Source organism: Odocoileus virginianus, chromosome 12, assembly GCF_023699985.2.
Source record: "Odocoileus virginianus isolate 20LAN1187 ecotype Illinois chromosome 12, Ovbor_1.2, whole genome shotgun sequence".
NCBI classification, from domain to species: Eukaryota; Metazoa; Chordata; class Mammalia; order Artiodactyla; family Cervidae; genus Odocoileus; species Odocoileus virginianus.
The window spans coordinates 49,034,756-49,058,455 of record NC_069685.1 but is presented as its reverse complement, the minus strand read 5'-3'; the positions used below and the strand labels follow the sequence as shown (position 1 = coordinate 49,058,455).

Genomic DNA, 23,700 nt, shown 5'->3' with positions numbered 1-23,700 from the left:
CCCGAAGCTTCACATGGGTCCTCTTGCGCTGCCACTTCTCTCTCGGCTTCGAGGGGGTGAACACCGAGACCTCCTTGCCATCCAGCTCCAAGATGCTGGAGTTGTCATGCCTCATGACCTGAGAAGGGGAAGAGGGGGGTCATGGGGCAGACTCAAGCCTGGGGCTTCCTGTTCCACAGGGAGAGGCCAGTGGCCCTAGGGGCCCAACTAACCCTGTGAGGATTTGAGGGGACAAACCCCACTACAGTCCACCCTTTGGCCCCCCCAGAAATTCACATCTGTCCCATGAAGGTGTACATCTATTCACCCCATCTCCACGGCTTCCTCTGCTGGGGCCAGAAAAGCGGAGTCCCCCACCGTCCTTATTTATGAAATGAGGCCGAGTCAGCAGCTGGGTCGCTCAGGGACCTGAGAAGTGTCAGTCTGCCTGGTAGAGTAACTCTGGGTACCTGTCTCAGCAGGAAGGAGACCACATCTGTCGACTCCCAGTAGCTGGCGTGGAAGAGGTGGGGCAGGGCCACGGTGGGGAAGGCTGTCAGGGCGTCGGGGCAGTACAGGGCATAGTCGATCCGCTTCTGGCCCCACCACTTTGCAGCAACTGCCAAGAGGAGGGGACCATGGCTGGGCTGGGCCCCCAAGGGTCACCTGGCCCCTCAGGCCTGGCTCTGCCCAAAGACAGAACCCTCCTCTGACCAGGGAGCAGGACCACCACCAAAGCGAGTCTCCTTCTCCCAGGCCTGGCGACAGGGGAGTGGAGGAGAAGGCACAGAAGTCCGGGACAGCAGCAAGCGGTCCAAGCGCCCCTGGGGAGGGGGAGTGGGGGCTGTGGCTCGGCAGGCAGGTGTGGAGTTAGAGGGGGAGGGGAAGAGCCCAGTGTGAAGGCAGGACTCCCTGGCCCTGGTCAACCCCTTGTGGACCCCCGCCCTGGGCTTCATCACTGCCCTCTCTGGGCTTCCCCTGGACCCCTTGAATGCCTCCCCCATCTCAGGCCTCAAGGCTGTGAAAGGCTTCCCTGAGCGGGAGTCTCAGTTCCTGGGCCCCAAGGCAGAGGCCTGATGCCCTCAGCCCCTGGCAGGCAGAGTGTGAAGTGAGGGTGTGTGCTGGTGAATCTGGCTCCCCCTTGGGGCTGGGAGGCCACCCCAGGTTGGCAAAGAGCCTCCCCAGTGGCTGGAGGCCAGAGGCGCACTGGTTCAGGGTCGGAGCTCTCTGCCTGCAGCCTGCCTGATAGGTGACCCCGGTCCTCACCCAGCCTCCGTCCAGCCCACCCCCCACTCCCAGTCCCCAGCTAACTGCAGCGGCTCCTGCCTCCTGCCTGGAAGTCAGGGTGCTCCCAGCCCAAGCTCCAGCTCCCTGGTTAGGTGTCAGCAGGGCCCCGGGGGTGAGATGTGTCTGGAAATGAGAGCGTGAGCCCAATTAGAGGAGCATGTGTGCGCATGGAGGCCTGTGATGCCCGGTACCTTCACTGATGTCCAAGTCAGGGAGGCGAGGGGCGCTCTCCCGCTTGCCCAGGGTGGAAGGGGCTGGGTGGGGGAGGGCAAGCAGGGACAGGCGCCTGACGCTGGGGGTGTGGCAGAGCGGAGCTGGGGCCTCTGAGGAGCAAGAACAACGGGAGGGGCTCAGCCATGGGGGGGCCACCACGCCAGCTAGCCTTAGCCTAGACCCTCTGCTCCGACAGGCGGTTGGGGAGCCAGTCATGTGGCAGGGGGCCGGCTGGGGACTGTTGGCCCCAGCAAGAGAGGGGATGGTCTAGACTCTCCTTCCAGCTGCTAAGAAGATGGAAGGAGCCAAGGAGGCCGGGATGATCCACCCCCTGGGGTGGCAAGAGGGGCCTCGCACAGGAGACCTTGCTTCCCTGGCTCCCCTGGGCCACCCCTCCAGCTTCTCCAGAAATGGCTCCCAGCTTTCTCCATTAAGGGACATCTGCCACACTGGGGCTAGGACCCCTCCCCGCAGACCCATCCCCTGCAGTTGAGACGGCACCATGATCTCCTACCAGCTGGACTTGGCCTCCCATCCCAGGGCCACCCCTTTCAAATGCTCCTTCCTTCCAGAGTTCTCGATGGACACTGGGACTGGATCACTCTTCACTGTGGGGCCATCCTGAGCATCATAAGGTGTTTAGCAGGTCTCTACCCACCAGATGCCAGTGGCACCCCCCCAGTAGTCTCCAACTGTCCTCTGGGGGGCATAATGGCCCTGGTTGACAATGGCCGCGACAGGACAGAGCCCTCCAGCTCTGATGGGCGCTGCTGAACTCACTCTGGGCGATGCCGGATGCCGTGTAGCTCTCAGCCATGCCTGACACCTGGCTGGCGATGCTGATCTCGCTGGCCCGGCGGAAACCTCGGGTGCTGGGGGCTGAGCCAGGTGAGGAGGGGGCGGCGTGCTCTTGGAAGACCGTGTTGTGGGCCTGGAGTGCCTCCGCTGCACGTGGACAGGGACCAGAGACCAGGGGTAAGGAGGCCTTGCCTAGCCTGGCCCCTGGGACCCCTGAGCAGGGGTGCCCAGTGTGTGCCAGGGCTGGGGTGGGCCAGAGCGGCGGCTGTGCCAGGCAAGGCCAACATCCCCCAGCTGCAGAGGAGTCGGGGGCATCTGAGCACAACTGGCAGACAGGACGGGCCCATGCGTGCCAGGGCCTGCTGCTCAGGGTCGAGAGGGCAGGGCTCAGAGCTGAGGCAGAGAGAAGGGAGGGCTAGGGCAGGGCTGCACAGACGGACCAATACAGACACAGTGGGCAGGGAGGCAAGGCGGCCAGGCTCACGCCCCACCCCGGCCACCCTTCCAGTCTCTTGGTTTGGTCTAGCCTTCTTGGCCTCTGGGGCCCAGTCTGGCCCGACCCACAGCCCATGGCAGCTGGGTTTGGCGGTGCTAGCGACAGAGGCCTGGGACAGCTTTCCAGGCATGTCCTAGGTGGAGGACTGAGCAAATGAGACAGCATCCTGCATGCCCCTCACACATGGGCCACACGAGCCAGCCCCGGGTGGGTATCTGGGGAAAAAGGAAGAGGGCTGAGGGCTCCAGCCAGGCCCACCTGGGCCCAGGCTGAGGGCGGGCCAGAGGACCCACCTCTAGACAGGAGTAGGAGGTGCCTGAACCTCCTCAGGGAGGGAGGGAGTGAGGCATTGAGAATCCAACTCCATGCCGGGACGGAAGGCTTCTCCTGGGGGGCAGGTGGGTCCCAGAGGGCCCAAGGCCTCATCCCAACCCCTGGCTGCCCCACTGGTAGCCTCACAAGTGGGGAACAGAGCCTTTGGGCTGACACATGTGCTGGGTGACACCGGGACAGCTGCTCTCCTCTCTGGGTTCCTTCTTTGCTTTGAGTCCCCTCTCCGCTCTGCCCAGTGCCAAGACCGCTCCCAGGGACCTGTCCTGCCCGGTCTCTGCTCCTCGCCACAGTCCCCCAAACTCCGGGTGGCCGAGGAGTGGGTGGGGGGTCCCTGAGGACCAGCGGTCAGCCAGCGAAGCAGACGCCACCACGAGCAGGGGGGTTACACACACTCAGCGCAGCCCGGGCTTGGGCGGGGCCCGTCTTGCGAGGTGAGCGCGGGTACGGGGATACTGGTTTCCAGGAAGCCGTCCCCGGGAGGGAGAGGGGCCAGGGGGCCGCCCTCCAAGACCAGCTCGGGGTTTCTCTGCACGGTCTCGACTGGAGGCAGACGGGGAGAGAACAGAGGACAAGAACAGACACTCGTGTGGACGCTCCGACGGACACAAGGCTCCTCAAGGACCAAGACAGGACAGGACTGGGACACACAGGGGGCAGGAGGGACGGGCGTTCCCGGGGAGGGACGAAATGGACCACGGGCACCCCTTGTTCACGCGCCCTGTCTCCAGGCCAAGTGACCCGGAAGCTCTGGGCCAATTGCCTGCTATGGAGGTCCTTCACAGGGTGGGACACAGGCCCAGACTCAGCCAGGGTCCCTTGGGTCCTCAGCCCTGCCTTGGTGGGGCAGCGGGAAGGGGAGCAGGGTCCCTGGCTCTGTGCTGTGTGTGGAGAGGTGGGAAGGGGGAGGCCTGTGAAGGTGTCTTACTCCTTCATCCCTGGGGTGAGGCACCTGCGCCTACAACAGGTGTCCAGCTTCTAAAGGGTTCAGGGCAGGCCGCCCCTTCCCGCACGGCAGGGCCGCCCCCCGGGTCCGGAGCACCCAAGGGGCCGGGTCAACTCCCACCCTCCCCCAGGGCCGGGGCGGTAGAAGTGGGGCTCAGGTTCTCTCACCCAGCAGTGTGGAGCAGCCGTCCCCCAGCGGGTAGCGCTGGTAGCGGGGGATGCTGAAAGGCGGCAGGGCGTGGAATCGCCGCTCCAGCAGTGGCTCCAGGCGCGAGGCCGACGGGTCAGCGGGGTGGAAGAGGTTGTAGACTTGTTGGCAGGCGGGCCGCAGCTGGAAAACTGAGGACGGGGGGCGGGGGGGGGGGCGGGGGGAGTCTCAGAGGCTGGAGTTAGCTCCGCCCTAAGGAGGCGGGGCCTAGAGCCGGCTAAGGTCCGGTGGGGTGGGATGGGATTGGGGTTTTAAAAGACAGAGAAACCCAAAAGTGTGTCTCCATAGATTTGGGGTTCTGTTTGGGCCACTGTCCCTTTATTAACCAAATTTGTTTTAATTGAGAAAATTATGATAGTCGTAAAAAAAATTTTTTTTTTGGTGGTACAGGGATATATATATACGATATAAGACATATAACGGAAAGCTCCTCTCCACCTCAGAGCGCTAAGGTTAGAGCCCTACCTGCAAACCCTGGGGAGCCCCGAGCATGTGCGGCCGAGCAGGCTAGAGCCTGCCCATCCATTCTGAAAATGTTTCCAGGCTGTGCACTTCCGAACATTTTGCAGTTGTTGGGAAGATGCCCTGGTGGTCTAGTGGTTAAGAATCTGCCTGCCGGTGCAGGGGACATAGGGTTTTTGAGCCCTCGTCTGGGAAGATCCCACATGCCACTGAGCAACTAAACCTGTGATTCCCAACTACTGAGCCCAAGGGCTGCAACTACTGAAACCCGAGCACCTAAAGCCATGCTCTGCAACAAAAGCCTTCGCTTGCTGCAACTAGATAAAGTGCGTGTGCAGCAATAAAGACCCAACACAACCAAAAAAAAAAAACCTGCACACAAATAGGAATATAATCTACGCCTTTTGTACTTGACTTTTTTTTTCATTTAACACAAAATGTTGGGAGTCTTTCATATGGCTATTTTCATTGAGCCCCTTTCTTTTGAATTGCACTGGGGCATTCCTTTGTATGGCTGTGCCAAAGTTGATTTAACCACAGCCTGCATCCCATTTAGGTCGTTTCAGGTTTTCCATGATTACAGATGACGTTGCCCTGCCATCTATGTCTCCTGAATCTGTGCACTCATGTGGGTGCACAGTGTCTTGCCTTTGGGCAGGTGTCTACAACTTCTCTGAGCCTCAGTTTCCCCCTGGGGACCCTGTGCAGCTCTTGTAGGATGGGAGGGAGCCCACACTGGCTGATCCTGGGGGCACTGGGCAGGGACCGCTGCTCTGACGGCTTCTTAGCCGACACTTTTCCACCTCCCTCTGTGTGTTGTCTTGAGGAGGAACCTGGAGCAGCATGGCTGTGGTCCCTCTGGGGCTGGGAGGCCACTGCATCAGGGAGCCTTCAGGGGTGCCTGGCTTCCTTATGGGAGACTAGGTCTGTCCTCATCTGATTCTGGGGCAGCTCCTTCCGTTTCTGGACCTCAACTCCCAGAGGTGCCTTGGAGATGAAATGAAACAGTGTGTTGGGAAATGGGGTTGGAGACTGAGCTGGGTTGAGGCTGGAACAAAGGAGAGCCACGGGCCCTTGGTGAGGCAGGGGGTGCAGAAAGGAGGCTGATGCAGGAAGGGGCCTGGGATGTGGCCCTGGCCTTGTGACAGGGGTTCACTGAGATCCTCTGCTCAGCTCACGGGCCCCTCCCCTCCCCTGCAGGGACTCTCACCATCCAGGGAGGGGATGACCGTCTTCCTCAAGGCAAGGACCAGCCCCAGGGGGCACCCGAAGAGGAAGAGGTCAGCGACCTCAAAGTCGAACTTGCCCACGGCCCCTGCGCCATCCAGCATGGTGGAGCTGCTCGAGCGGCGGGAGCTGGGCTCGTTCCTCAGCACACTGGCGTGGAGGCTGCAGGTACGGGGTGGGGTGGGGAGATGCGCGAGATCACACCACGGCCCCCCTCCGGGCCGGCCCGCCCTCGGCTTCCTGAAAGAGGCTCCTCGGGGGTCCCCAGCAAAGCTTGGGCCCTGTGCAGTCCTGCGAGTGCAGCTGTCCAGCACCTGCTGGGACACCTCTGGGGACAGCAGGGCCCGACCTCTCCAGGGAGCCCACTGCCTTTGGGACAGCCCTGGCTGGGACCGTGCTGTCCATGGTCAGTCTGCTGGCTGACTCTGCCAATCCCGGCTTCTTCCCCTGCCTCAGTCGGTCTGTTCCCTCTGACTCAAGAGGGCCCTAGTCGTGTAAAAGGCCACGGTTGCTTGGGTCATTTGAAGAGACATGGATGGACCCAGAGACTATCATACAGAGTGATGTAAGTCAGAGAAACAAATATCATGTATCAAGGCATATATGTTGAATCTAGAAAAATGGTACAGATGAACTTGTTTGCAAAGCAGAAGTAGACACAGAGACATAGAGAACAAACGTATAGATACCAAGGTGGAAAAGAGGAGGTGGAATGAATAGAGAGATTGGGATTGACATATATACACTATCAATACTATGCATAAAACAGACAGGGCTTCCCTGGTGGCTCAGATGGTAAAGAATCTGCCTGCAATGTGGGCGACCCAAGTTGGATCCCTGGGTCAGGAAGATCCCCTGGAGGAGGGAAAGGCAACCCACTCCAGTATTCTTGCCTGGAGAATTCCATGGACAGAGGAGCTTTGTGGGCTACAGTCCATGGGGTCAAAAAGAGTCGAACATGACTGGGTGACTAACACTTTCACGTACTTTTTTTCATAAAATAGATAACCATAAAATAGATAATGAAGACCTGCTGGATGGCACAGGGAACTCTACTCAGTGCTCTGTGGTGACTAAATGGGACGGAAATCCAAAAAAGAGGGGATATATGTACACGTATAGCTGATTCACTTGGCCGTATATCAGAAACACAACACTGTAAAGCAACTGTATCCCAATTAAAAATATATATATATATATGTGACTTCGCTGGTAGCTCAGCTGGTAAAGAATCCTCCTGCAATGCAGGAGACCCTGGTTCGATTTCTGGGTGGGGAAGATCCCCTGGAAAAGGGATGGGCTACCCACTCTAGTATTCTTGGGCTTCCCTCATGGCTCAGATGGTAAAGAATCCGCCTGCAATGCGGGAGACCTAGGTTTGATCCCTGTGTTGGGAAGATCCCCTGGAGGAGGGCATGGCTACCCACTCTAGTATTCTTGCCTGGAGAATCCCATGGCCAGAGGACCCTGGCAGGCTACAGTCCATGGGGTTGCAAAGAGTCCAACATGGCTGAGCGACTAAGCACAGAATGGCACGGCAAGACCATAAAAAAAAGCCCATAGTTGCACCCCACACCTTCTCTTGGCTGAAGAATCGTGGGCGTGGCCTGGGGATCCCAGAACCGAGGTCGGGGGCCTTCAGGACTCTCACATGGACCATCAGCACCACCTTAGAGTCCCCCCACCTTAGAGTCCCCATCCTCACCCAGTGGGGGCCTCCCCACCCACCTGGACAGGAAGGCCTGGTGCTGCTGGATGGTGTCCAGCTCATAAGTGGACGAGTCACTCCTCTTGCGGGGTAGCTGCCGTTTGGGGTCTTCAGCGCCGTTGCTCCGGGGGATGTCGATGTTGCTGCGGCTCAGGTGCCGGCTGCTCTCCAGGTTGCTGCCATGTGCCGCGTTGACCGTTGAGCCCGGGGACAGCAGGTCAGCATCCTGGAATGGTCCCACACAGGTTCACGGCCCAGTGGCCACTGACCTGGCCCCCTCCTTCAGTGTCATGGGAGCCGAGTCTCCCCTCCTGACCCTAGGCCTGCGGCAGCTTCTCACCCAAGCCAGGGAGGGAAAGGCCCAGTCCCTGCGTGCCCTGTGGTGGCCCCTGCCTTCACTCCTGGCCCAGCCCACCCATCTGGGCCTTGCTGAATTCCCACTGATCCTGCCGCCTCGCCCAGCCCACTAGGCTGCTTGCTACTCTGCAGTGGAGGGACCTTGGGTCTTCTCTCCTGCCGGGAGGCTCAGAGGATCCAGGCCTCCATGGTGACGGATCTGCTGTCCACGGTGCAGACTCGGCTTCACTGCCTGCTGAAGCCGCTTGGCGCTCCTGTCTGGCCTCGCTGCAGCTGTTCACCTGTGCCATGCATCTGTCCCCCACCTCTGGGCACCTGCGTTGGCAACCCCAGCCCTTCCTTTTTTTTTTTTTCCCAGCCCTTCCTTTTTACCGCAGGCCTCTGGGATGTTTGGAGCCAGAGGGTGACACAGTCTCCATCCTGAAGGTCCCCTGCTCTGGGGGCTGGAGGGAGCGCGTACCTGCACGCTGGCCACACTGCCCCGGCGGCTGCTGCTCTGACTCTCAGACACTGGCTGGTTGCTGCAGCATAAGGCATCGAATGCCAGGATGCCCCCGACGCAGTCCCCGATCAGGCAGACCTGGGTGGGGAGAGGCCCAGGGCCCTGAGCATCTGCCCCGCTTGCTGGGGTGCTGGCTGGGGAGAGCCCTGGGCCAGAGGACCAGGCCAGTCCACCCTGCAGGGGTTTCTGTCTCCCCTTCCCCCACCCCACAACTCACCTGCCCGTTGAAGGTCACGCCCTCCTGGGACTTGATGAAGTCCCCATAGGCGAGGTTGGCCCGCTGAATCACCGTGGCAACGGCCTCCTGGTACTGGGGCGAGGAGGTTGCCAGCAGGGGCAGGGCAGCCAAGGGGATGTGGTCCTGGCTGCTGGATAGACAGCCTTCATCATGGCTGTAGGGGCTGAGGCTGGGGGAAGGGAACCCGTCAGGAGAGAGCAGGTGGCCTCAGCTCAGCCCAGGGGGCCCCTCTCCCCTGACCCGAGCATCAGAGCTGGAGCTGCCTGACACCCTGAGAGCCTCAGCCCTGACTCAGCAAATCACGTGGGGATGCTTCCAGGCCAGGCGTGGGGAACAGGGCTGGGGACTAAGGCCAGTATCTCAGAGGCAGGGAAGCATTCTCATATCACAGATGTGGAGACTGAGGCTCAGCTTTGGGCCCCAAACTCTACCCTCCCTGTATCCTCCCCGGTGGCTCAGATGGTAAACAATCTGCCTGCAGTGCAGGTGACCCGGGTTCAATCCCTGGGTTGGGAAGATTCCCCTGGAGAAGGGAACAGCTATCCACTCCAGTATTCTTGCCTGGAGAATTCCATGGACGAGGAGCTTGGCGGGCTACAGTCCATGGGGTCACAAAGAGTTGGACATGACTGAGCAACTAACACACTCTAGATTCAGCCATCTGCATGGGTTTTGCTGCCTCCCAGCAGAACAAGTTAGACGCTGGTTTGGATGACAGAACCATGGTCCCAATATTAGGTGGGGAGGTCTCTGACCCTTGGGGCCAGGGGAGGAGCAGAGCCTACACACTCACTCGGAGACGAGGGCGAAGGCATCGGAGCAGATGGGCGGGCAGGGCACCAGGCGGATGGCGAGGTGGCCGAGGGCGCTGGGGTAGTGCACGCGCATGACAGTGTCGAACACGGTGGCAATGGTGTTGGCATCTCCCTGCTTGGAGCTGGGGTCCCCGGCGCCCGTGTCCAGGATGGTGCCTCCGTGCAGCAGCAGCAGCAACACGTGGATTTTCGAGGGCGGTGCGGCCAGCGGAGGGCTGACCTCGTCCTGTGTGGGTGGGGGTGTTGGTGGGGGTCAACTCCCTGGGAACTCAGCTCTGTGCCCAGGCCGAGGTTTCTGTCGCGTTGGGGAGAGGCCTGTTGAGGCCCAATCACACACTCTGAGAACTCTGATCTCAGTTCCTCTGCACCGGGGCCTGGTGCCCGATGCCTCAAGACCTTCCCCTGGGGGCGCCCAGCTGCTTCTCCCTGTCCGTCCTCTCTGCCTGCAGCCCAGCTCCTGGCCACAGACCTGACCAGAGCACAGAGGACATGGAGAGAGGGGTCTATTCCTTCCAAAGCACAAACTCCACTTCCCATCAAGGGGGCCCAGACAGGGCTTTCTGGGCCTTCTGGCCTTGGGGAGGAGGCAGAGGCTTGGCCCAGGGTGGGCCTTTGGGGTCAACCTGCCCTCGTGTGTCTGTCCAGGCATTGGACTGTTACCGGCTCACCAAGAGGGGGCTGGGGTCAGGGACTCAGCCTGGCTGCTCTGCCCACAGCACAGAGCTCTCACTCTATCTACATGTGCTGTCCCTGGACTATGGCCTCCATGCCCTGCCATTCCCATACTCTAAGACCAAGGTCCTCAAGAGCAGAGATGTCCCAGCAGAGGTAGAGTCCCAGCACCTTAGAACAGAGAGGGCAATGCAGGTATCTCTATCTGAACCCCCCCCGCCACCATTTGTGAGGGGTCATGCCCCCACCTCTGGCTGCTCAGCCCTGCTTTGTGAGGTCCAAGTGAGACTTGCATATGTCCAACTGTTCCATTTAGAGACGAGGTGGCCCAGAGAGGCCAAGGGACTTATCTAAGGTCACACAGCATGTCAGTCCCAAGCTGGACTGGAACCCAGAGCTCCCACCACCAGCTCAGTGCTCTTCCCCTACCCCAGGCTGTAATCCCAGTCTCAGGGGCCTCTCCCCGCCCCCAGCTCCTGGTGTGTGACTGCAGGAGGCCAGGGCCCAAGAGGAGGCACTGCTGAGTACTTGCCAGGCCCATATGATGTCAGCGAGTATGGGGGCTGGGGAAGGGAGCTGAAGAGAGGGGCCGCTCCCTAAGGAACTAGCAAGACAGAACAAGGGGCTGAAGCCATCTGGAGGGCCCTTAGGGGTCAGCTGGCCCTGAACTGGGCCATCAGCTGGCAGGAGTGGGCAGCAACAGGACCCAAGTGTCAATGCAGAGCCCAGGAGAGGGGTGGGCAGCCCGGGGCACAGCCCAGCGACCAGTGAGGCCATAGGAACAGATCGGGCTAAACTGGGAGCCTTTGAGCAGCAGAGGGCTTTGGGTGAGAGGAAGGCTGATGGGCAGGCGGTCCTGGGCCCAGAGTGGAAATAAGACTGGGTTGCGTCAATCCCCAGGAGGGGGCTGGTGATCGGCCAGTCAAGGGCCTTGGGGTCTGGGCAGGAATGCACGCCCAGCAGAGCTTGGGTCTGACTCCCGTCTCTTCCAAGGGCTGCACACAGCTGGCGGGCCTGGGAGGGAATGAACTCATGGCCTGAGGCATGGTGGGGTCATTGGCTGCCCGATGGTCTCAAGGATTAATCAATACGGTCAGGCAAGGGGCTCGTGGAAGGAATGTATTTAAGCAGCCTCCTGGTCACCCAGATACGCCCCTAGTCACCTGGGATGGGCAGGGATGGGCAGTAGGGGGAGCCTGCCTGGGTCTGGCTGCCAGGACCCAGCACTGGAGGCTGGGACTCTGGCAGGGACCTGGGAGGCCAGCCTGAGACACAGCTTTCCTCCTGTGCAAACTGCTTTCTACCAGGGCATGCCCTGCCTGAGACTCAAACCCTAGTGGGAACAGAGCCCTCGGAAGGCAGGGCCCGGGAACCAGCTCTGGGGAGCCAGGGGGGCCCCATCAGTGACTCCATAAAGCCGTCCTCCTTCCCTGAGGTTGGGAGAGGAGCTCCGGTTTGGGGGCTGTTGCAATCAAACGGATCTGACTCAGGATGGCGGTACTCCAGAACCGGTGCTGGGCCCAAATGCACATCCACAGGCAGATCCAGAGCCCGAGGCCCCTTCTGCCCCTCCCGGGTGGGGGTGGGGGACGGCTGTCAGAGCTGTGTGCACCAAAGGGGAGGAGGGGGCTCACTTTGCTTCATCGTCATTAACTGGCAACTGGAAATCAACTCCCCTTGTCCCAGTTACCCTTCTAGAAAAGCCTGCTTCAACCTTAGACCTCAAAGAGAACCCCGAGAGAAGAGGGCAGTGTGGATGACCCCCCTCGCCACAACCCCTAGTCCAAACTCCCCAGAGGTCCTGAGTCCTCAGGGGTACCATCTCCACCTTGGGCAGCTAGAGGCCAGAGCAGCGCGGTGACCCCGCTCCGCCCTGGCTCCGGCCCCAACGCAAACAGCTCTGACCGCCCACAGGTGGAGGAGCAGAAGGGGCGTGAGCTCCGTGCAAAGAACCCCCAAAGTGGACACAGGCGCTCTACCAAGACAGCTTTATTGCACATTGAGAGCAGGGCGGCCACGGCCCGCCACGTCACTTCTGCCCGGGTGACTCTCGTTTCCTCCCCTTCCATCTTTTTTTCTTCAGGGACTTCAGACAGGTTGAGCACAAGGTGAAGATCTTATTTTTGATCTGGAATTTACAAGTTTCTCATTTTACTCTCCAGGGTTGGAGCAGGGGCAAGGCCTTTCTTGGGGGAGCTGTCCTACTGGAGCAGACCCTACTGGTTGTCAGGGACCTCAGAGGGGGTGGGTCCCAGGCCTCTCTCCAGTGGTGCCCAGGCCAGCGTGGACATGAGGCTGTGGGTGCCAAGTTCTGCCTCCGTTGCCCCCTGGGGACCCATCCTTGGCGCCCTATCCCCTGCCTCCCGTGGCCTTGGCCCTCTGCCACCTCGGCACTCACCTCGATGATGTTCAGCTGCTCCACGCTGGAGGCCACCCTGAACTCAGGGGCGCTCTGGCGGTACAGACCATCTGCAACACAGAAGTGGTGGGTGCTGTGAACAGGCAACACCAGACAGAGGTCGTGACCATGACCTGCAGGGCCTCCCAGGTGGCTGGGTGCTCCTTCTCGGGGACGAGGGGCTTGGCCCGCTTAGCCGCCCTCCCGGGGCCCTGCCATCCCCAGCTGGTTACCCTGTGAGTCCTCTGGCTCAGGGCTTTCGATTTTGTCCATGAGATCGTTGGAGTTCCACTTGGTGATGTCCTTGGGGAACATTTCCTCTGAGTCAGACAGATCCTCTGGGAAGGAAAGAGAGGGGCTTCAGAACCTCGATCAAGGGTGGGGACCCTGGGGGGTTGGTCACTGGGAGTCCCGGCTTCCAGTGGTGGAGGGCCTAAGAGTGGCCGGGCTGGGGGATCCCATGCTTCTCTGGCCCGTGTGCCCCTCCCCACTCGGTTCCGTGGTCTCGCTTCCTTAACAGGATGGACACATGGCCACCTTCTCACAGGACTTCTGCCTGATGTTTTTGGTTTATTATTATTATTATTATTGGCTGTGCTGGGTCTCTGGTGCTACAGGTAGACTTTCTCTAGTCGTGGAGAGCAGGGGCTAACTCTCTAGTTGCGGTGCGCTGGCTTCTCATTGCGGTCTGCTTGATTTTTAAAAAAAAATTGTGGTAACATTCACTGAACATAAAACTCACTATTTTGACCATTTTCAAGTAGCACTTAGTCCGTTCAGAATGCTGTGCAACCACTAGCTCTATCTGGCCCCGGAACTCCTCCATCTCCCCACACGGAGACCTGTCCCCATCAGCAGGCATGCCCCAGCCGCCCTCTCCCAGCCCCTGGCAACCGCCGGTGGACTTTCTGTCCTTATGGATTTGCCTGTTCTGGACAGTTTCCACACATGGTACGTACAGCATGTGGTCTTTTGGGTCTGGCTTCTTCCACTTCACATGGTGGGGTTTCTGTTTTTTCAGTTCAGTATAGTTCAGTCCCTCAGTCGTGTCCAACACTTTGTGACCCCATGGACTGTAGCACGCCAGGCCTCCCTGTCCATCACCAACTCCTGGAGCTTACTCAAACTCATGTCCATTGAGTCAGTGATGCCATCCAACCATCTCATCCTCTGTCGTCCCCTTCTCCTCCCACCTTCAATCTTTCCCAGCATCAAGGTCTTTTCAAATGAGTCAGTTCTTCGCATCAGTGGCCAAAGTATTGGAGTTTCAGTCAGCATCAGTCCTTCCAATGAATACTCAGAATTGATCTCCTTTAGGATGAACTGGTTGGATCTCCTTGCTGTCCAAGGAACTCCCAAGAGTCTTCTCCAATATGGTGTTTGTGTTTGTGTTTTTTTTTTAGTATTTATTTATTTGGCTGTTCTGGATCTTAGTTGCCGCCCATGGGATCTTTAGTGGCAGCATGTGAACTCTTAGTTGTAGCATGTGGGATCTAGTTCCCTGACCAGGGATCAAATCTGGGTCTTCTGCATTGGGAGCTAGAAGTCTTAGCCTCTGGGCTATCAGAGAAGTCCCCACATGGTGTTTTTAAGATTCAACCACGTGTCAGTGCTTCATCCCTTTTCATGCCTGAGTCATAGTCCATCATATGGATGGACTTCAGTTTGTTTCTCCATAATGTTCCTAACTGTTTTCAATGTCCACAAGATAACAGCTTAGTAGAAGTGCTGCTGTGAACAATTCCACTCATGAGTCTTGGGTCTGCTTTCCTGAGAACTCATCCCCGTGGCCCCTGGGCAGGAAGCAGTTGTAGGAACCCTGGCATGGACGTGCTGGCCCCTCCTCCCTGGGTCACTGGGATGGTTTCCTCAGGACGCTTCAGCAGTAACATCTCCTGCTCTGCTGTCTTTCCTCCTTTCCAGCTTTTTCTAAAACTCTTCCTGTGTCTTTCCCTCATGTCAGGGACACAGAGCCAGGAAGGGCTTAGCCTTTGGGCCTGGCTGGAGGGGAGGGTGGGAGTGTGGGATGCCCCACACCCACTCCCTACTCTCGGGAGGCCCCAGTGGAGAGGCCAGCTCCGGGACCACCTGCCTTCTGTACCAAGTCCCCCCCGCCCTGCCCAGGCCAGACCTGCCTCTGCCCTGCTGCAGGCCCGTGGGCAAGTCCCTGTCCCTCTCTGAGCCTGTGTCCTGCCTTGTGAACTGCAAGCCCATATCCCTGAACCTGCCTGCCAGCCCCTCTTACTTCCTTGAGAGGAACCACCAAGGTATGAAGGAAGGATGTTTAGGCCGTGCATCTTCCCAGCACAGGTGGGTGATTCATCTAGTTGTTTTCTTGCTGTGCTTATTCTGAGATTCGTGGGAAAATGGGCACTTTACATATTTTTTGCTTGTTCGCATTTTCTAAAGTTTTTGAATTACATGTGTGTTAATTTAATCATGAAAAGACAGTAATTACAAAAAATTAGAAAACCAGAAGTTATGCTTTTGTAAAGCCTCTGAGGGAATTTTTTTTTTTTTTTTTTTGGTTGTGCCACACAGCTTGCTGGATCTTAGTTCCCTGACCAGGGATTGAACCCACGCCCTCAGTGATGAAAGCACGAAGTTCTAACCACTGGACTGCCAGGGAATTCCCTTAGGGAATTAAATTCAACAGAGGATGAGATGGTTGGATGGCATCACCAACTCAATGGACACAAGTCTGAGCAACTCTGGGAGATGGTGAAGGACTGGGAAGCCTGGGGTGCTGCAGTCCATGGGGCGGCAGAGTCAAACACGACTGACAGACTGAACAAAAACATGGAAAAAATGTCCCTGACTGTAAATTCATTTTGGGGGGTTTGAGAGAACAGTCCCTACCTGCCAGATCCAGGGTACATCCTGATATCAGGGTTAGGGTGAGTATGAGAGCCCAGAGTCCCGGTGACCTCATCTCATCCTGCCCCTGCCCCCGACGCCCTGCTCTTCACCCAGAACTTTCCATGGGTAATTCCCATCGTGACTTGCATCCCCACCAACCCTTTCAGATCCCACCCTTTCCTCTCCTAGGAAGGCCTGTGTGCTCCAGGGTGCCCGCATACCATGAGCATCGAAGAACTCATCATCCGAGCTTTCGTCTGAGTCCCGGGCAATACTCTGCATCCTCCACTCCGAGATGCTGTGGCGGGAAGGACTCGCTGGAAGGCAAAACCACAGACCGACTGAGCACCCGGCTGCACTGGGATAAGCAGGCAGAAGCAGGCAGGTGCGATGACGCTGGAGCAGGGCCAGGAGGGCTCAGAGGGGATGGAGAGAGGGCAGGGTGGCCCTGGCTCACCTCCCAGCCCACCCGGCACAACGCAGTTTTATCCTGTGTGGACATGGAGTGGGGAAGGTATCAGGTGTGAGGCCAGGATGTGCAGTCAGCCGGGCTGGGGTCTATTCAAGTGCCCCTGACCTGGTTGGCCCAGGAGCGGGACCCTTAAACTGCCATGGCGGGGCCGATAGGCAGGTAGGCTGGGCACTGGTGGGGAGTGAGATTAAATGTGTGGTTCAAGTGTTTCCCTGGATCCCTTCAGCACAGGACAGACAAGCCTGGTGTCGGAAAAGCTGGATTTGCAGGCATAGAGGGGGACTTCTGGTATTTTACACAAAATACCCTGAGTTGTCCCACTAGCCACTGCACTTTCACATCAGTTTCAGAGAAAGGATTTTCTCAGTATCTGAAGGCTTTCAAGGTCCTTTGGCAGAAGTCCCTCCTGGGTATGCTGGGTGTAGCCCCACCCAGACCGCTCCTCTGTGCCTTGGAAACCTGGCTCCTCAGAGCTGCAGCCGGCGGGTCCCAGGAGGGGCTGGGAGCGGGGTTCCCATGTGGCCAGCCTGCCTGTCTGCCAGGGTTGTGTGGGTGAGTCTGGGGGAAACTGCCAGGGTTGGGGGTCGCCCTGGGCTTCACTCTGCAGCAGAGGCTACGAAGAGGTGACTGGTTCTCCCTACAAGTGTGGCCCTTGGATCTGAAAGCAGGAGACCACCTTCAGTGTTAGAACGCCCCGCAGCCACCCTGGGATGGGCTGCCCTGAGGGGTGGTCACTGGTGTGGACGAGTAGAGGGCAGGGGTCCCCCCACCGTGGTCACAGGGTGCTCACCTCCCCGCTTGGATGACCGAGATGACTTGGAGGATGTGGACCACTGCTTCTTCAGACCCCTGCCCGCCAGGGGCTCCCCACTGCTGCTGCTGGGCTGGGAGGGCTCCCCGGAGGCCTGGTCCTGGGAAGCCTCATCCTTGGCCAGTTCCGCGGCCCCTTTGTCCTCCTCGTTGAACTGGGCCATTTTGCGGGACAGCATGAGCTGTGCCTCCTTTTCCAGCTCCCGGATGTTGTCCATGTTCAGCCCGTACCATTCGTCCTGCCAGCACCAGGCCTGCCGGTGGGCCCTCACCATCACCTTCCGCAGGCCTAGGGGCGGGGATGCAGGGAAGATAAAGAGAGAGGCCTGTGTCAGGGCACCCCAGGGACCCCTTGGCTGGGAAGCACCCTAGGCTGCAGGTCAGGCTCTGCTGCACACCCACTGCTTGGCCTCCAGCAAACCACTGTCTCTCCAACTCCCAGGTTCATTTCCCCATGTGCAAATGAGGGATCCAGCTTACAGACAGCCTCCCAAGCTCATAGTGGCTCTGTAACTAGGGCAGGGGGGGGGTCTCCTCCCTCAAGGGGAGCTGGAGGAGAACTCCCTGAGTGTTTCCTATCTGGTCTAGTATGACTCTCTTAAATTCCCCATAGAAAAATCAAGCGCAAGTTTGAAGCAGGTTGGTCCTTTCTTTTTTTGAAATTCATTTTTAATTTTTTTTTAATTAAAAAAACTTTTGGTCACATCATGTGGCATGTGGGATCTTAGTCCCCCGACCAGGGATGGAACCCCCGTCCCCTGTATTGGAAGCACAGAGTGTTAATCAATGGGCCACCAGGGAAATCCCAGTCCTTTCTTTTTAAAATAAATATATGTGCATATAAAACATGATAGGGATTTCCCTGGTGGCCCAGTGGCTAAAACTGAGCTCCCAATGCAAGGGGTCCAGGTTCAATCCCTGATTAGGGAACTAGATCCCACATACTGAAACTAAGAGATTGAATGCTGTGACTAAATGATCCCACGTGCCACAAGGAAGACTGAAGTTTCCATGTGCTGCAACTACAACCCAGCACAGCCACATAAACAAATATAAAATAAAACAGGATAAAGACATACAGGAATGTCTTATACAAAGAAGACAGAAAATAAGATACTTTAAAGGTATAAACAGAAGAACCATGAGCACAGGGAGCAGATGGGGGCTGCCCTGGGTGAGGATGAGAGTGGGGGTGATTGGGAAAGACTCTGGGGGGTGGAATGTTCTAGAACTATGTGCACTACTCTGCAAATACACTCAAACTTAACGGAACTCAAACTTCTCTTACAACAAATGCAAAATTAGGCCTCAATAAGCTGCTTAGAAAAACATTAAGAGGAAATAAATCGCCTTGGCTCAAGGTTGCAGAAGTGACCAGCAACACGGACCCCACCATCACCCTCCCGCCCTCCGCCCCGTAAAGGTCCGTCCTGAGTTCTGTGTTTATCATTTGCTCTTCTTTCCATGTTTTTCTATACAATATGTTGGGTTGGTCTACATGTTGTTGACATTTACATGTATGTTTCACACTGCATGTATTTTTCTGCCACTTGCTTTTCTGGGTGAGTTTCCGGTTTGTTGCTGTATGGTCGGTTTTTATTTGTTTGAAATACCACATTCTATTTATTCCTTCTCCTGCCAATGGTCCTTTGGCTCACTTTCACTGTTTGTCCGTTTTGCTTTTACAAACCTGCTGCTCTGAACATTTTAGAACGGGCATTTGAGTTTCTCCCAGGGGGTGGGGCAGCCAGGAGGGTCATCCCTGGATCCTCTGCCCGATTTCCTACAGAAAGCTGAGAGGCTTCCCAGGTAGCCCAGCCCTTGCTTGTACCCAGGGTGGTCTCCAGCGACCCTTGCTCCTGATTCCCCGCTCCTGGACTCGCTCAGGCCGCTCTGTCTTCCCTGCTGTCCCTTCTAAATCCCTTCATCCCAAAGGTCTGCCTAGAAGGAACTCCCTCTCACCCTCTGTTCCTGGGAGGGTACTCCCAAGCCCCTGGCTACGGCCTCAGGCACGCCACCCTCAGGGCCAGCCAGCACTCATGGTGGACAGACCGTCTGATGACACGTTATGTCTGGACAAGGACAGATGGGCCAGAAGATCTGGGGTCACACCCAGAGCTGGCCCTCTGCTTCCTCCTCTGCAATCAAGGGGGAAGCAGGGAGTGACAGTGGCCACCCTCCCAGGCCAGGGGGAGCTGATGTGACCCTCGCGAAGTGTTATCAGCTGTGCTGTGACTCTGCTCAGGGCTACACAGTCACCCTTGCTCTGGGAGTCAATGGGTGTCTGCCCGGGTGCTGCTCCTGGATCATGGGCCTCGGGGTTAAGACCAGGGGGACCCCTACCCTGACCTGGGGGACATGGAAGGAGCTGAGGTAGCTCTAGGGCAGGGAGGACCCTGGGTCAGCTGTAGCTGTGCCAGGAACCCCCGGTCGTCTGCTGGTCCTCTGTTCCCCGGGCACCTGCTCCGGGCCAGGCCAGCATGGGTGTGAGGACTGGAGGATGGCCAAGCCGCTGTCCCCTGGGACTTCCAGCCCAAAGCAGGAGGCAGCAGTGGTGCAGGGCCTGGGGTCTGGCGCCAGGGGGCCGAGAGGCGCCAGGAACAGCGGGAGGGAGGCGTTACACCCCATGGGGGTGGGCTCCGCATGTTAGAAACTCCAGCTGGTCCAGAGTGTCTGGGGCAGGACACACACTGCCTGTCTTCAGTAGGGGCTCAACAAGTGTTTGTGTGGTCAAGTAAACCAGGTGGGGCTCTGCACATGGGCCCTGGGGTCACCTGTCCAGAGTGACAGAAACTTGGAGTCTCAGGCAGACACGGGGGGCGGGGTAGGGGCGGCAGGCAGATGGAGGGACACAGAGGGAGAGGCGGGCGCCCTCACCTGTGTCGTGGATGAACCGCTCGATCTTGGACTGCATGCCCCAGTAGCGGAACTCCACCTTGCAGAGCTTGTAGGCGCACATGATGGGGAACACCTGCTGCTTGTACTCCTCGATCCAGTTCTCCGACAGGGGCCCCCGCTGGGTCTTGGTCGAGTGGAACAGCTTGGGGTCCTCTTCCGTCTTATACTCGTTGGGGGGCACAGGGTCCTTGACAATGTCAATGAAATCTACGAGGAGACCCCGTGAGTGACCACTTCGGCCCCAACCTCCACCCCACCCCTCCCTCTCCAGTCTCCTCCCCCATGTCCCTGCCATCCCCGAATCTCGGCAGGACCCCAGGCTTGGATGTGTCCCAGGGCCCCACATGGGAGTGGAGATGCTGCTCTGAGCCGCTCTGATCCCCAAGCTCCCCCAACCTCAGGACCTGCGTCTTTCCTTGTTGCCTTTTCAAATCATTTCAGCAAAAGCCCTGCTTTGTGCATACTTGCCAAAGCGCATAAATCAGGTGATGAGCTGGAGGAGCATGCGGGGAGATGAAGTTCCATGCGAGGATGTGGGAAGGGGTGGGGGCGAGCAGAAGAGGAAAAGCTGGCATTTCAGCCACAGGAGCAGAAGAACTGTGAGGCGGAGAACGTCCCGGAGTGTGACACTTGACCCAGAAGTGGGGCAGTTTGGGGAACCGCCAGGGTGTCTGCGTGGTGAGAGGTGATGGGGATGCAGCTGGACTCATCAGCCATCTCTCGCCAGGCACCCAGGAGGGGAGTGGTGCTACAAATGGGTTTGAAGGTGGCTGGTCTGCGCGGAAGCCCCTCCCAGACAGAGCAGCAGGGAGGAGTCCAGAAACCACGTTTGAAGGACCCAGAGGGAGGCGTCGGGCATGAGCAGGTCCAGGATGTGCTGGGCTCTGGGGAAACAGGACTGGGGGCTGGTAGGACCTGATTCGGGGAAGGGGGGTGACAGTGACTCTGGGAAGGATGACCTCTTGTCACATGTCTCCTCCTCCAAGTCAAAACCATCTCGCTGGGCTGGCTCCCGTGGTATGCGTGTCAGACGGGGCTGTGTGCACACTTGGTGAGGAGAAACTTAGGACAGGGCTTGTAGCTCAGAAAGCCTCCTTTCAGAGGTGTGGGGACAATGGCACGTGGTGGAGCTCCGCTGGGCCTGGGCCCTGGCTGTCTCATCTTCCTGGCACCGGGTCTGGGCTGTGGTTTACAGGGGAAGACATCAGCCCCACTGGAACAGGCAAGGGGTCAGGGCAGCCCGAGGGCAGCAGAGTGTGGAGGGGGGATTTACATCCTTCCCGGAGTAGACCACATGGCCGGCCCGCTGGGGCAGGCAATGGCCACCAAGGGGAGGGCTGGGATGTGAACCATGACGGGAGGCCTCCGGGGGGAGCCTGCAGCTGGCCAGACAAGAGCTGTCAGATGGCCTGGGCCCTTCCTTCCTGTTATGGGTAGAGTGAGTCCCCTGGCAAACGCATACGTTGGCCTCAGAATGTGACCTTATTTGGAGACAGGGTCTTGAAAGAAGTCATCAAAAGGAGGGCCCCCACATAATCTAACCAGCATGGTTACACAAAGGAGAAAGTAGTAAAAGTTTTAGTTCCTCAGCATGGTTGGATGCTTTGTGACCCCATGGACTGTAGCCTGCCAGGCTCCTCTGTCCATGGATTCTCCAGGCAAAAACACTCCAAAAATGGAGTGGGTAGCCATTCCCTTTTCCAAGGGATCTTCCTGATCCAGGGATTGAACCTGGGTCTCCCACATTGCAACAAAGGAGAGATTTGGCTCAATTAAAAAAAAAAAAAAACACCTGAAACTAACACAATATTTTAAATCAAGTATACTTCAATTAAAAAAAAAGGAGAAATTTGAATATAGACATGAGCACGGACAGAACACCATGTAAAGATGAAGGCAGAGATTGGGGTGGAGTGTCTACAGGCCAAAGAACACCAAAGTCTGCCAGCAGCCACAGGAAGCTAGGGGAGCTCCCCTGGAGGCCCAGCAGTTAAGAAATCCACCTTCCAATGCAGGGGACATGGGTTTGATCCCTGGTCGGGGAACTAAGATGCCACGTGGTTACTAAGCCCCCTCGCTCTGGAGCCCATGTGCTGCAACTAGAGAAACCATGCATCGCAACAAAAGATCCTGCATGCTGCAACTAAGATGTGATGCAGTCAAATAAATAAATATTTAAAATTTTTTAAAAAAGCTAAGGGAAAGACCCCAAACAGATTCTCCCTCAGGGACTCCAGAAGCAGCCAACCCTGCCGACACCTTGACCTTGACTCTGACCTCCAAAATCGTGAGACACTTACGACCAACCTAGATAGCATATTAAAAAGCAGAGACATTACTTTGCTAACAAAGGTCCGTCTAGTCAAGGCTATAGTTTTTCCAGTGGTCATATATGGATGTGAGAGTTGGACTGTGAAGAAAGCTGAGTGCCGAAGAATTGATGCTTTTGAACTGTGGTGCTGGAGAAGACTCTTGAGAGTCCCTTGGACTGCAAGGAGATCCAACCGTCCATCCTAAAGTAGATCAGTCCTGGGTGTTCATTGGAAGGACTGATGCTAAAGCTGAGACTCCAATACTTTGGCCACCTCATGAGAAGAGTTGACTCACTGGAAAAGACTCTGATGCTGGGAGGGATTGGGGGCAGGAGGAGAAGGGGAGGACAGAGGATGAGATGGCTGGATGGCATTACCAACTCGATGGACATAAGTTTGAGTTAACTCCGGGAGTTGGTGATGGACAGGGAAGCCTGGTGTGCTGCGATTCATGGGGTCGCAAAGAGTCGGACACGACTGAGCGACTGAACTGAACTGAACTGAAGCATCTGTTTCCTTAAGCCCTTAGGTCTGTGGTACCCTGTTTTGATGGTCCTAGCAAGCTGATGCATCTCCCAAACCCCAGTGGGGCCTAAAAACTTGGGCAGAAGGGAGGAGTCCCAAGGAAAAGCCATCCTGCCGTCCGAGGCTGGCTGAGGGTCATCACCACCCCTCCAACACCCATCTGAGACCTACAACGGTTTATTCCCAGGGGCCCTGGGGGCTGTCAGCTGGTCCACTGATGTGTTTTGTCTGGCTGGTATATTTACAAAGATTTTTAAAATATTTGTCAACCTTGAGGAACTGGGAGATTTCACATGAAAACCCTGATTTCTGGCCTCTCTTTTTCTTTTTTCTTTTCAGGCCATGCCATATGGCATGCAGGATCTGAATTCCCCAACCGGTGAACCCATGTCCCCGGCATTGGGAGTGCAGAGTCTCAACCACTGGACTGCCAAGGACGTCCCCCGGGCCTCTCTTGAAAACAACTTAAGAAATGGGACCCATTTCCGGCACGGTGTAGTCAGCTGGAGAGGAGTGGAGTAGAGGTCGCCCACCATCAAGGGGACACAGGCCCCAGTGTGTGCACAGCCCCCACCTGACCTGCCACATCCACCCATGGCTGTCAGCCCTAGGTGGCTCCCAAGCACACAAGTGCATTTCTGGGGATGGGGACACCTCAAAGGGATTGAGGGAAGGCACTTGAGTGGAAAAAGCACTTAGCCTCAGTGGGCACATCAGGAAAATGGGGCCAAGGAGACCCATCCTGCCGCCCCAACTCCCCTGACTTCCCACCAGGCTGGCTTGGACTCTAACCTCCCCGCCCAGGACAGGAGCCGGTCTGGAGCCTGCCAGGCCTGGAGACCAGGGGCAGAATCGAGGGGCCCATGGGCAGGGCAACCAGGAACTTGGCCTCGCAGGGCTCCTGGCCCTCCCAGGGTGGGAGTGTCAGGGTAGACGGTTACCGATTGTCAGCTGGTTCTTTTCCACAGGAGACAGGCTGAAAACGTTGGGGTTTTCTCCAGCATCGGTTTTATAAAAGGTTTCGATGTCGATGGAGAATTTCTCCACAAAAGGGCAAGTGAACCTGTGGGGGAAGGAGAGTATCCACCAGGACCCGGGCTCGGAGGGATAGGCATGGGTCGCTGGGCAGAGGACAAGGGCTGGAGTGGTGGGTGAGACCTGTCTGTCCTGTCCACCTCCTGGACCTTCA

The 23,700-nt window shown here is 57.5% G+C and overlaps 1 protein-coding gene across 9 annotated transcripts in view; it reads right to left on the bottom strand.

Annotated features, from left to right (window-relative positions):
* Positions 1-23,700, bottom strand: part of PITPNM2 (phosphatidylinositol transfer protein membrane associated 2) — an 86,982-nt gene that overhangs the window by 4,922 nt on the left and 58,360 nt on the right. For 5 of the 9 annotated variants that reach the window (XM_070475147.1, XM_070475148.1, XM_070475149.1 and 2 more), the window contains 17 exons: positions 23,453-23,574; positions 19,654-19,881; positions 16,757-17,065; positions 15,716-15,811; positions 12,869-12,973; positions 12,636-12,706; positions 9,544-9,791; positions 8,730-8,919; positions 8,471-8,590; positions 7,674-7,879; positions 5,929-6,107; positions 4,217-4,387; positions 3,497-3,646; positions 2,260-2,424; positions 1,458-1,589; positions 450-598; positions 2-118 (listed from right to left, as the gene is read on the bottom strand). In XM_070475147.1, coding sequence (XP_070331248.1) covers positions 2-118; positions 450-598; positions 1,458-1,589; positions 2,260-2,424; positions 3,497-3,646; positions 4,217-4,387; positions 5,929-6,107; positions 7,674-7,879; positions 8,471-8,590; positions 8,730-8,919; positions 9,544-9,791; positions 12,636-12,706; positions 12,869-12,973; positions 15,716-15,811; positions 16,757-17,065; positions 19,654-19,881; positions 23,453-23,574 — 2,758 coding nt within the window. Of the gene's footprint in view, position 1; positions 119-449; positions 599-1,457; positions 1,590-2,259; positions 2,425-3,496; positions 3,647-4,216; positions 4,388-5,928; positions 6,108-7,673; positions 7,880-8,470; positions 8,591-8,729; positions 8,920-9,543; positions 9,792-12,210; positions 12,366-12,635; positions 12,707-12,868; positions 12,974-15,715; positions 15,812-16,756; positions 17,066-19,653; positions 19,882-23,452; positions 23,575-23,700 lie in introns of those variants that run through there. The other 4 variants (XM_070475152.1, XM_070475153.1, XM_070475154.1 and 1 more) reach the window with 4 other exon arrangements.